The 11,670-nt window shown below is 48.0% G+C and overlaps 1 protein-coding gene across 1 annotated transcript; it reads right to left on the bottom strand.

The window, feature by feature from the left end:
• Positions 1 to 547: 547 nt before the first annotated feature.
• On the bottom strand, positions 548 to 11,220 carry LOC103818003 (T-box-containing protein TBX6L). The gene is made up of 9 exons (XM_050980731.1): positions 11,205 to 11,220; positions 8,579 to 8,723; positions 7,487 to 7,589; positions 6,881 to 7,045; positions 6,426 to 6,572; positions 5,829 to 5,899; positions 4,956 to 5,047; positions 4,520 to 4,712; positions 548 to 3,953 (listed from the first exon to the last, which is right to left on the bottom strand). Exons 1-9 carry the CDS (start codon positions 11,218 to 11,220, stop codon positions 3,527 to 3,529), a joined length of 1,359 nt encoding a protein of 452 aa, XP_050836688.1. The 3' UTR covers positions 548 to 3,526.
• Positions 11,221 to 11,670: the final 450 nt, after the last annotated feature.

The following is an 11,670-nucleotide window of genomic DNA, read 5'->3' as shown; positions in this document are numbered from 1 at the left end:
CCCTATCTCCTCAGGCCCCTCTGCAGACCGGGAGCCTTCTCGGCCCGCTCGGAGCCCCGCGGGCCGGGCAGGCCCTGCCCTGCCCTGCCCTGCCCCACACGCGTGAGGGCTCGCCCCGCTCCGGGCGCCGGCCCCGGGGCGGAGCTCGGCCAGCGGCGCCGTCCCAGAGCTTGGCTCGCACCAAGCACATCCTTCTCCCTGCAGCACCTGGAAATTAGAAAAGTTCTTAGCGAAACCAGCTGGAAGTTGTTTCTGCAGAGCCAGCGCAGGTCCAAGTTCAGAGGCCACCGCCTGCGGGCCGGGCGGGCTCGCCGTGTCCCCACAGGGCTGTGGGCAGAGCTGGGAGCTCGCTGTGCCAGGGAAACTGCGGAGCCTGCAGCTGCCTGGGCAAGAACCGCAGCATCGGCAAGAAAGCGTTTCTCTGCCATTCCCATCTGCATTGAAGCAGTGTCCAACAAGGCTTAAGGCTGCAAAAACCAGTAGGAGAAACCAAAATAAATCAAGATCTTTATTTTCCCATAGGACATTTACCTAGATCCCATTTATAGTCCATTTGCCCTCCTCCTTATGTAACTTCTCTGCAGGAGAGGAGCAGAAAACACAGAGAAAATAAACAATTTGCTGCAAAGAATTGGTGCAAGAGCCTGACTCACATCTAGCAGGGTGAGCAGATAACCTGAGGCTCGCTGAACACACTGTGGAGAACAATGAATGCTGAAATCAACAGCGTGTCACGCATGTACAAACTGGCCCCAGGTAACATGAAGCACAGCACGTTGTGCTTGAGAAAGATTCACAAAACCTACACTTTTGAGTTTATTTTATTAGTCTTAATGGCCTGACTTCCACATGTCTCATTTCCTTTTATTGAAGCTGTCAGAGGCATTACATTATCTCACATGCGTGCAAAACCAGCATTTCAGTCGAGCTCGTACAGGCTTGAAATGCCACAGCTGAAGAAAACAAGCCAGTGGGAGCTGCACAGGGAGGGGGCGGGAGCAGAGTCCAGAGCACACCTACAGGCAAAATCTCCCAAGGCTTCCCGAACAAGCCGAGCTAGTCTCTAATCAGAGAGAAAGGATAGGTACTTCTGCAAGCCGGATGATTCACTGGAGAAGGGCGAGCAGTCCTGTCGCAACAGAAGGCTGATGAGTAATTGATGGCTCGTCCTAGGCACAAAGCCGAGTCTTTTACCCCAGCACAGAGCCGTCTGCCAAACCAGCTCTACCGACAGGCCCAGGGGGCAGCAGCACCTGCACTGCTACTGCAAAGGTTTGAAAGAAACGGCATTGCACTCCTATTTTCACAGGGATTCCCCAGTGCTGCCCAACTGTCCTCAGTTACTCATGCTCACTGCAGCTTTTCATCCTCATTAGCGCTCTGTGACAGGGAAACACATCCCAGCTACCAAGATAAAGAAACAGATCCAACCAGGTAGCCTGTGGGAGGATTCATTCTCTCTTTGTCTCTTGTGTGCATGCTGCTGGCAGCGATCCCATGCACAAAGTACCCCCTCGGGGTCCCTGCACATGGTGCTCAAGGCACTCACTCACCTCCCCCGCCATTCTGCTCCTCTCATTTCCAAGATGGGAAGGACAGTAGCAAAATTAACTACTAATGGCCAGAGACAGCCTTTTACAGCTGACCAGCCTTCACACAGCTGGCATTTGGACAGCAGGAAATCATGATATTTTGATATTAACAAAGGCCTGCTCCACATTTTGTTTCACCAGCCAGATTTCTTTTTAAGAGAGTTGTTCACATCTACATGTGTGTCACACACAGCAGGTACAAATCACTAATGGCCAGGGTGCCATCAAAAAGGAGGCTCACAGGGCATTATGTACATGTACTGTGGCAAAGTCTGACCTTTATTTCAATGCTGTACCTCCTCAAATCCTGGGAAGACCAGGAGAAGTACTCAGCTGCTCTGTACATATCATAATTGCGGTACAAAAGCAGTTTGCAATATACAATTTAAATAAGAAAACAGTCATTGTAGCTGAGCCCACAAATTTACAGGGCTGCTTTTCACAGTCATTTTAACAATAACAACATGGCTCAACATCCCTACGCTATGCAAATGCACAGTGAGGAGCTGGTGCCCCAAAAACCTGGCGCACAGCCTTTCCTAGTGTCCCTGCACAGGGGTCCTGAGGCACAAACTGCACAGGCCTGCTCAGAGATAACATCTTGCTACACACACACTCTCACACGTGTGTGCACACAGAAAACCACCTGGCACACAGGCTAAATGACACACCTCAGTGCCTACTGAGGGCTGCAGGTCACACAGCAGCTATTAGTGTGACAGGAAAACATTCCCTAAATAACACCTAGCAGCATGTCTATCCTCCCTGAGAAGCAATGAGTCTGTGTCACCACGTCCCCAGTGCCAGGGCCATCTGCACTTGGGCAAACAGGGAGGGCCTTCCCCTTCTAAGAGGAAGATGAAAAGAATCCCTGATTGCATGGCCGTGCACAGGCTGCTCCTGCCCGGGATGGGACCACAGGGGAGGGAGGTGGAACCACTCTGATAACTAAACATGGACAGATCCCTGCAGACTCCCAAACAGGTGAGATAACTTCACACACTCACAGAGCAGTGCAGGAACCACAGCTATAAATGATAATCTCCAGGGGTGGCAGAGAGCAGGAGGAGTAAGTTCGCAGTGGAAAATTTCCTTTCCCTCTAAAGGAAGAGGCTGGAGTGACACAGAGCACTGCTGTTCATGGCCCTGCTTCTGACAACCTTGGAAAGCCCCAGAGGAGCCCCCCACATTCCATGAACCACATCCCTCCACCTCCACAGAATGAAGAGTGTTTCACTGACCTCAAATCTAGGGCTGGCAGAGGAGGGATGGACACGGGGACAGGAAGGCACCACACACAGCCTTGCTGCTACTTCTCCTGCATGGAACACTCTCCCCTGCCTGCAGACTCTGCAAACTCTCCCCCTGCTGTGCTCCAGACACACCTCGTTGTGCATTTTACTCTCATCTGCTGCTGGAAGAAAGGCAAGACTCTAGCTTTACTTTGACTACACTGACTGAGGAAGCTGCTCAGAGTTCACCAGGATTGCTTGCTTTGCTTGCCTTTGCAATGTTTTCTACAGCTTTTTGGCCACGTGGATGGCTTACTGGAAGTCCTCAGCCCCTATCTCCTTGTACAAGTCCCAAGAGGAAGGGTTGTTGGAAACCGCCAACACTGACTGCAAGTTCAGCAGCTCTTTAAATTCTGTTCTTGAAGACCTGTGGTTTCCTGCTCCTGCTGGGAAAAAAACCCACTGCACAACACATTGAACTTGATCCACAATGACATGGCTCTGGCAGCCACCAGTTCAACCACTGCTTGTGAAATATGGTGAGGGTTGTTGTGCAAGGACACAAGGAAGTGAAGGTGTCCCATGCTACTGCTTGCAGCAATACCTCTGCCTAGTGTAGGCAAAACTTCACAAGTCCAACAGTAAATTCAATCTCATTTACAATTTTCTTTCAGTTTTTTCACTGGGAAGGGTCCTCTCCATTCACCAGCAAGCGTAGGGGAACAGAGGGTACTGGCTCCACTCTGCCATGGTGCCATGGGCATGTCCTGGAGTTCCTTGTGTGTTGTACTCCGTGGAGAAGGCCGAGTAGCTCATTGCCCTGTACTGGCTGTGGGAAGGTACCACCCACTGCCCCAGGCCCTGCTCGGTGCCATAGGGACTGTACATGGGCGCCCGGGCCCCAGCTTTCCCCACAGAGTCCAGAGCCATGTTCACCACTCCTGTGTAGTCCTGGGGAGGAGGCAGAGGTGGGGGCAGTGGGGGCAGGTTGGTGAAGCCCTCTGGGAGCTGTTTGGAGTCATGCTCGGGCACCATGGCGAGATCCAAGGCGTGGCACCTTGCCCGGAAATCGTTCAAGGTCGCGGTGTCACGGCTGGGAAGCTGCTGGCTGTCCCCAGCTTCATGGAACCTGGGCCCAAGGGCAGAGAGAAGAGCAAGTCAGACCTACCAGAGTGGAAAACCATGGAAAACCCACAAATATTCTCTGGGGAAAAGCAGGGCAAGCTCTTCCCCTTGCCTATTGCTTCATCTTACTGTTACTGTGGATTTTAGCCCAGGCCTCACTGTCACACAGAAAAATGAAATGCCAGAGAAGGTGAGTCCAGACTACCTTAGTTCAGGCTAAGTTCTAGTCTGGACTCACACCCAGTTTTGCAATGAGGAAGGAAAAAGGACTGGAGTCCTCCAACACTTCCTCCAAAGGACAGGCAAGCTCTCTAGTACTCAGAGATGGCTGGGAGAGCATTTTGGGACAGAGATGAGCATGCCCAGAACCACTGGGTTTGAACTAGAAGAGAAAGGCTACCTTTGGACCTATGTCCATGCTAATCTCCCATCTCTCAACCACATGTGCTCTCCAACAGAAAGGGATCCTCCCCCTATTCCCAGCTGGCTGTTTTTCTTAGGGAATGCCCAGCAGAAGAAGAGGAATCCCATCAGCTGAAGTGTGGCTTTGGAGCAGAAGGCAGCACTCACCGATATGTGTGGTAGGATGGTGTTGGCACCTGCTGCTCTCTGGCCAGAGCCTCCCTCTGGTCAGCAGGCACTGGTGAGGCTGCAGGGAAGGCCTGGCTGCTGTTCTGCTCCGAGCCCCAGAAGGGATATCCACTGCTCACCACCACAGGGTTACTCTCTTCCTTCACGTCTGCATTCTCATCTTTCTCAAAATCTGACTCAAAGCAGGGAAAAGAAAGAATGGGAAAGAATGAGAAAGGGGAAGAGGGAGGCAAAGCTCACAATGGTCTGTTGGCAGTTGCAGTAATCACTGCATCAGGATGGTGGAAGGAAACACACAACCACCTGCTGCAGTCCTTCTGCCTTAAGGGAATAGCCCCTGCACTGGAGCAAGGAATGATTTAGCTTGAAAAATTTCCTGAATATCTTTCTCTGGGTTTGCTGTGATCAATATTACCACGTTCCTCAGCAGCAGGTTCCTTTTCCTCAGGCAGCTTCCTCTTCTGGCTCTTGGCTGGACTGGGCTTCTGGCATTTGGCTCGTCCTTCCCTGGAAAGAAACAAGATGTGGGGGTAGCTTGGATGTAAGCTTTTTGCCTAGATATATAGGCAGGGATGCTATTAGGAGGGGAAAGAAAATCCATAGCATTTTTAGAGTTTAAGTAAAAAAGAGTCAGTTTTGGCCTTTTTTCATCAGGAAATTTTTTTTTGAGGAGATTTTTTTTCAGGCATAAAATAACACAAAACAAAATCTCAGATATTTTTGTAACATTTTCTGCTTGGAAAAAAACTCCATTTTTTTCCTTCTCTGTTGCCAGTCTGGGGCTGCAATTTAATCTGGTTTTTTCAACTCATCCACTGGCTGCCCTCAGACCAAGCATAAGATCTCACTGGTATTGGATCCATCTTCCCTCTTGCAGACAAAATCTCCCCCTGGAAGAGACACTTTTCCACCCACAGGGAAAGGAGTCAAGGGAGCCTCCAAATGTCACAATCAAGCTGATCTCCAAGAGACCAAATGGTCTGCTGTGGACTCCTGTTATCACTGCTATTCACATGTCAGACTCCAGTCTAGCTCCAATGTGCAAGAGAGTGCAGGTCTCAAATTTGTCACACCTCCCACATTTCTGTAGGAATTGTCACCTCCCACTCCCCAAGTCTCTTGAGAAGAGGCTGCACAGAGGGACATCACTCCCAGATACAGGGAAATGCAGTGTGCACAATGCAGCAGGCTCAGCAGAGCTGGCTGGTAGAGTTTTGTTCAAAGACCTTGGGTAAAATTCACAAGTGAACTCCAGCTAGAAACAAACTGAAATGAAAAGAGAGTTTACCTTCGAGTGTTCTTCCCATGTTCACGGAAACCTTTAGCAAATGGATTATTGTCAATCTTGAGCTTTGTAATCTTTAAATGAAAAGAACAAGACTCAACATCACAGTGAATGTTCCAAGACCTTCACCTTTATCACAAGATATTCATCACAAGAGATAAACTGTATTTATCACAAGAGATAAACTGTGTGAGGGTTTTGGACATGGCCTTGCCACAGTATCTCAGCTCTCCCAGCAACTCCCATCATGGATCAGGAACTGACCCACAGAGAGAAGTGACCCTGCCAGGGTCAGCTGGAATTTGGGTGGGATTCATCTGACTAGAGACATATACAGGGTGAGGATCTGTATCTGGACCTGCAGTCATACTTTTTATTGCATTTGGAGTTCTGTGTCACTGACAGTGCAGTCAGTACCATCAAAGTGCATGACTCATCACGGAGGAGATGTTTTCCACAGGAACCACAATGTTCCTATTTCTTCCCACTGTTCACCACAGGTGCCCAGGATGAGCAGACAGGAAGGAGCCACCTTCCTCTACAGGAATTTTACAGCCAGCATTTCACAGCGTGCCCAGAAGCAGAGCCTGCACACCATACCTGCTCATTCTGGTAGGCAGTGACAGAGGTGAAGACAGTCTCAGGGAAGCTGAACACCTGGAAGATGCTCCAGCGGACACTGAAGAGGTCATCGGCCTGCACGATGTGGAAGCGCGGCTTGTAACGGTGCATGGAGTGCAGGATGATCTGGGACACACAAGGGACAAGGTTTCCATGTGCCACCACTGCAGATCCCCTGTGCAGACTCCCAGGACACCCATTTCCAAGCAGGGACTCCTGCTGGGATTGGTGTCTCCAGCAAGCCCCTGCAGTGACAGAACAGATCCATGCCTTCCCTGGCAGGGAGCTAAGAGGGCACAAGGGCTGAGCTGAGGGAGGAAGAGAGGACACTTGGATGTGTTTTAACTTCTACATCATCTAATTTCTCAAAAATCCTACTTATTTCCCACAAAGTTCATCTGCAATAAATTCCAAGAGAGTACAGCACAACCTACATGCCCATGTTGATCCAGAGTGTTGTTAGTGAGCTTCAGTTTTTGGAAGGAGACAGGTTCTTTCATCCAGTGGCTGCCAGGAGCTGGGGAATCTGGATGGACATAGGTGCGACAAGGGAGCTGGGGCTCTGCTTTTCCAGCAACTTCCCACTGATCTTTATTCCACTGTGAAGGGAAAGACAGAAATCTGGAGCTTAAAAAAAATGCTTTCGATACAGAAAAGGCCCAGCAAGTTTGCTTCACTGTCAATTCAGTGCACTCCTCTGAAGCACAAGTAGCAGACTCTCTTATGAGCCATGATCATGTTACCAAATCAGCTCCAAGTTTAGGCCTCATTTTTCCTCCCTTTCTCCCTATGGCTGCCAGAAAAGTCCGACATTAATCATGATTAAAACTGTACTGCTTACAATGAAAATTAGGTACCTTTCCAGCTGCTCCCCAAGCAAAACTGACAAATAACTCCAGAGAGACATAAAATCCATCAATTACTTCTGAACTTTGTCCAAAGAGAATTTATTTATCAGTGTGACAAGTGAAGCATAAAGATTAATCTATTTCAAACAAAGATGAAAGGACAGCATAAATTCAGTTATTTAAGGTACTTACCTTGTACCTGAAGTTATCCATTGGCACAAAATCTACCAGCATGAGGTACTTGGCATACGGGATTAAGCCAGAGACTTTGATTTTGCATTGAGGAAACATTCGTCTGAGGGAGAAATGAAAAATAGAGTATAATGGTTTCTCTGAACAGTGGCTGTTAATGATCAAGCAGCATGTCACATTTACTCACTACTGTGCAAAGCCCTGTGAGCAGTATTCCTCCAGCCAGCCACTGACCATTTGTCCATCTCATTGATGGACTGTTTAGTCCTCTGGGTTTAGATGGGATAGACACTAAAAGGGCAGCAGTCACTGAGGGCCTGACACTATTTCAGCTTTTGTTCTTCCAATTCCTCTAGCACACCAGTGGGAAACTTGAAAGGAACTATTTGGAGGCTGTATGTAGTTCCTGGCCTGCTGCAGCCCTCACAGCCCTGGAGGATGGATTAAACCTGAGCGTGGGCAGAAGACGTGCTCTCATCTAAGAGCACACCCAGCTTTCTATTCCCATACTCCCTGCCACTACTTTTAACTTCTGACTCTGCAAAAAGGCTTTGACAGCTACCTCCCTACCCAAAGGGATTATTCCAGCTCACAGCAGCTTTGACACAATACTTTACAGCTTCACAATTCCATCTTCTTTCACTGCAAGCTCCACAATACATGACTCATTTATACTTCAGTGGAGTCTGCACACACAGATCTTTAAGAGTCTGGGCCATATTCTTGTCTGCAAACACAGACTCAAACCCAAACATTTACTGCTCAACTGCTGCTGCCTGTGACCCAGGCAAAGGGAGCCCAGGGCACTTCCAGAGCAACCTCAAAGTGACAGGAAGAACACCAGTGTTAAGTGGTGAGATAAGGCTACAGGAGTTTTCTCAGCACATCAGCCCCACAAGTGACCTTTTGCACTTCACAGTTTGGACTTCTATGACACCCTGAAAGTGCAGTTCTTCTGCCAGGATCAGGAACATCTGCATAACTGGCTACAAAAGAGTTTAAGGGTCATCATTCAAAAAATGATCACCCGGAGACTTTGCCAGCAGCTTGGAGGGGTGTGGTTTGTGTGGTCAGTTGTCCTGTGCCCCTTACCTGCCAGATTTGGTGATGATCATCTCAGTTCCTATCTGGTGAAACTTCATCCAGAGCCCCATGTCCTCGAGGGTGACCACGATGGAGCTCTGTGGGAAGGGCTCCAGGCTGGGGGAAGGAAGGGCCTCACATGGCACTTTCACGTCTGGAGGGAGAAAAGAGACAGTGACTGCAGGCAGACAGGAGGGGAACTGACCCTGCTCTGGGCAGTCTGTGCCACTACAAACCTCCTAAAAACTGCTCCTCTCCTTCAAAGGATTTCTGTTCCTTCGCAGGCTCAGAGGCAGGGAGCCTTTCCCAACAGGTTTGGTTTTAGCTCGTAGGTTCTTTTGTAAGATCTGTGTGTTGTACCAACTCAGCCTAAATTCCAGTGTTACAAAACCCATGCTGGCAGGGAGCCACAATCCCCTGTGCTGGTGTGATCAGGGTTACACAAAACACTTCATCAAGAGAATACAGTGAAAGCTGAAAGGACTGGAAAGATTTTAAGTCCACCAGTGGCTAATAGGGCAAAATGACAAGGAGGTGGTAGCAGAGGTGAAAAATGCCCCCAGAAGACAAAGATGAGACAGACAGGAGCCCTAAATGTAAGTGAAGGCAAGAAAAGGAGGTGACAGAGATAGACTGTGGACAGAATATATTCTGAGAAGAGAATGGCTGCTCTGAACTGGAAGTGGAACTGGGCACCACTGAGGAGCCTGTGAGAGGGGTGGAAGGTTCTCTTCAGTAACACACCATGGCAGGGCTGCAATCTGCCTGCTCTTCCTCTTGGAGGCACAGGGCCAACTGTGGGCCTGGGGAAGAGGAAAGGGAAACCATTCTGGAGGAACTGCCTCTGGTGTCAATGGCACCAATCACCTCTGCACAGCTATTGGGATTAAAAACCTCCTTAAAACCCCCCGCAGGAGCTCTCAGCAATATTGTAAGGCAGGCAAGATTGCTGCTGCCCTGCTGAAAAGTCCAGTTCCATTTTAGGTCAGAATGAGACCCAGTACAGCTCTGGTGGGCTGAGCTCAGACCCAGCAGGGTTTAAGAACACTGTCCTGAGGAGGGGTGAGGAGCCTGCTCAGCAGGGCAGCACAGGAGCTGGGCTGTTCCCCTCTGGGTGGTGCATTAGCAGCCAGGCACAGCTATTTGTTTAAAGAGCAGATTTTTCTGCCTCTCAGCCTGAAAAGATCTTATTTTGAGCATAGCAGAAAAAAAAAGTAATTTTTACCTTGTTACAGCTTTCCTGAGTAATGCATTCAAAAGAGTATTCACAAAAAGTAGACAACTATTTTCAGAGAAATTAGCTTTTTTCACAAAGGGACATCTTTCCACCAAAACAACCCAATACAACTCTAAGTGGTTCTTACCTCAGGATTAAGAAGTAGAAAACATTAAAATGTAATTTTGTCTGTTTGTAGAGGTCTTTAGGCATTTAAAAAAAATCCTCTGCCCTTTTTTCTGCTTTGATCCAACATTAATGAACTGGCCAAGAAGTGACACCTAGTTTGCTCACCAAGATTAGCCTGTTAACATCTTCTTACGAAAGCTTCCCCCATATCCTCTTGCAAAGACATGAAAGCTGCCATGAGACGATGCATTTGGTAGCTCAGTGCAGCACATGTATCAAAAGGAGTTACAATAAAATTGGGCTGATTTCCCACAGGAGCCATCCAGTCACAAATAAATGCAAACAGGTTTTGATTAGCTAGACAGATGCTCACTCCTTCCCCAAATGAATTTTCGAATTAACATTTCTTTAAGCAAATTCCAATGCCATTAAAAGAGACTACAAGAAGGCAGATCTCAGGAGTCTTTAGTGAGGGGAGATTTCCAATGAAGTGGAGAGGAGTTGAAGTGAAAGGAGTTCAACACTGAATTAAAAATCAAAGGCAGATGTTTTAATCTGGTTTTTACCATGAGTCCACAATGCACCTGTAGGAGCACAATGCTGCAGGAGACAGGGACTATAAATGCTGCAGCTGAGGTTTGAAAATGCAGTTGATGCCTTTCACTGTGCAGGTTTGTGTGCACAGGCTGAGGCTGAAAAGCAGGACATGATCAGTCTGCATGAGAACTGGAGCCCAGCAATGGTGTGAGCTGGGGAGTGGATCCACTGAGCTGCTGTCAGCTTTGGCAGGACCCTGCAGTGATGGGTCTGTTTGTAGGATTCTGTTTGGATTGTTGTTCCCCTCCTAGTTTGTGCCCGTGTAACTGATGGCAGGGCTCATGCACTCACCCTCCCACAAAGATGCCTGAGTGTTGGAACTACGGCACAGAGAGGTTTGGGCAGAGTGTCCAAGCACTGAGTGGAACTTGTGAGAGCTGGACTTCTATGGTTTCCTCTTCTGTGCAACTTGGTTTTCAAACCATTATTATCTGAAAGAGATTTAAACCTTTTCCAGCAGTTCTAGTTTTACTTTTTTAAAAATATTCCCATTATCTTTGTGTTGCTAACACCATATGTTGCCTGTTCAAAAACTTGTTCTTTATGTCCAGATGTGGTTGAAAGGGAGGAAGCTGCTATGGTGAAGGCACTGAAAATTAAGAGATCTTCAATCTATTCTGTGTTTGATTTCAAGGTCCTTATACCAATAGGAGTAGCTTGTGCTACAGTTTCTGTATCTAGAATGAGCAGTACGTATCTTTTTTGTCATCTTGGGGACAGAAAGGAAAGAAGGAGAAATGTGAGACAATTGAGTAGTTTTAGGAGGAGGATCTCTGGATAGAAGATGCTGTCTCACCTAAAGCAGTTTCTCAATCAACTTTCCCTTTCTGAGACAATGTTAAAATGTCAGAAAATTTGTTGCAGCCTTCCCAAAAAACGTGTAGGATAGGATTTGCAATACTGGGAAAACTCCAATAAGGGAAAAAGCTACACTAAAATCAGTTATTATTACATTTGTTGCTGTTATCTTCCAAGTGAAGCCCAACACTCTCAGCTATCCAGCCTCCACCAGGGAGGAATACACATCAATATACAAAGCTTTCTAATAAATTCATCTTGCAAACAAGCAAAAAAACCCTCCCATGTTCTCTGATCTTCTCAATGTCAGCAGAAACACCCCAACCCTCTGGAGGGAGCCTCATTTCTCAGACCCTGAGAG

This window comes from Serinus canaria, chromosome 15, assembly GCF_022539315.1.
Source record: "Serinus canaria isolate serCan28SL12 chromosome 15, serCan2020, whole genome shotgun sequence".
NCBI lineage: Eukaryota > Metazoa > Chordata > Aves > Passeriformes > Fringillidae > Serinus > Serinus canaria.
This window is presented reverse-complemented; position numbering and strand designations above follow the sequence as displayed.

Coding starts and splice junctions, on each gene's coding strand:
- LOC103818003 (XM_050980731.1), bottom strand. Junction 7,046..7,486: donor TGGATAACTTCAGGTACAAG/GTAAGTACCTTA, acceptor TTCCCTTCACAG/TGGAATAAAGATCAGTGGGA. Junction 5,900..6,425: donor CTGCCTACCAGAATGAGCAG/GTATGGTGTGCA, acceptor TTTCATTTAAAG/ATTACAAAGCTCAAGATTGA.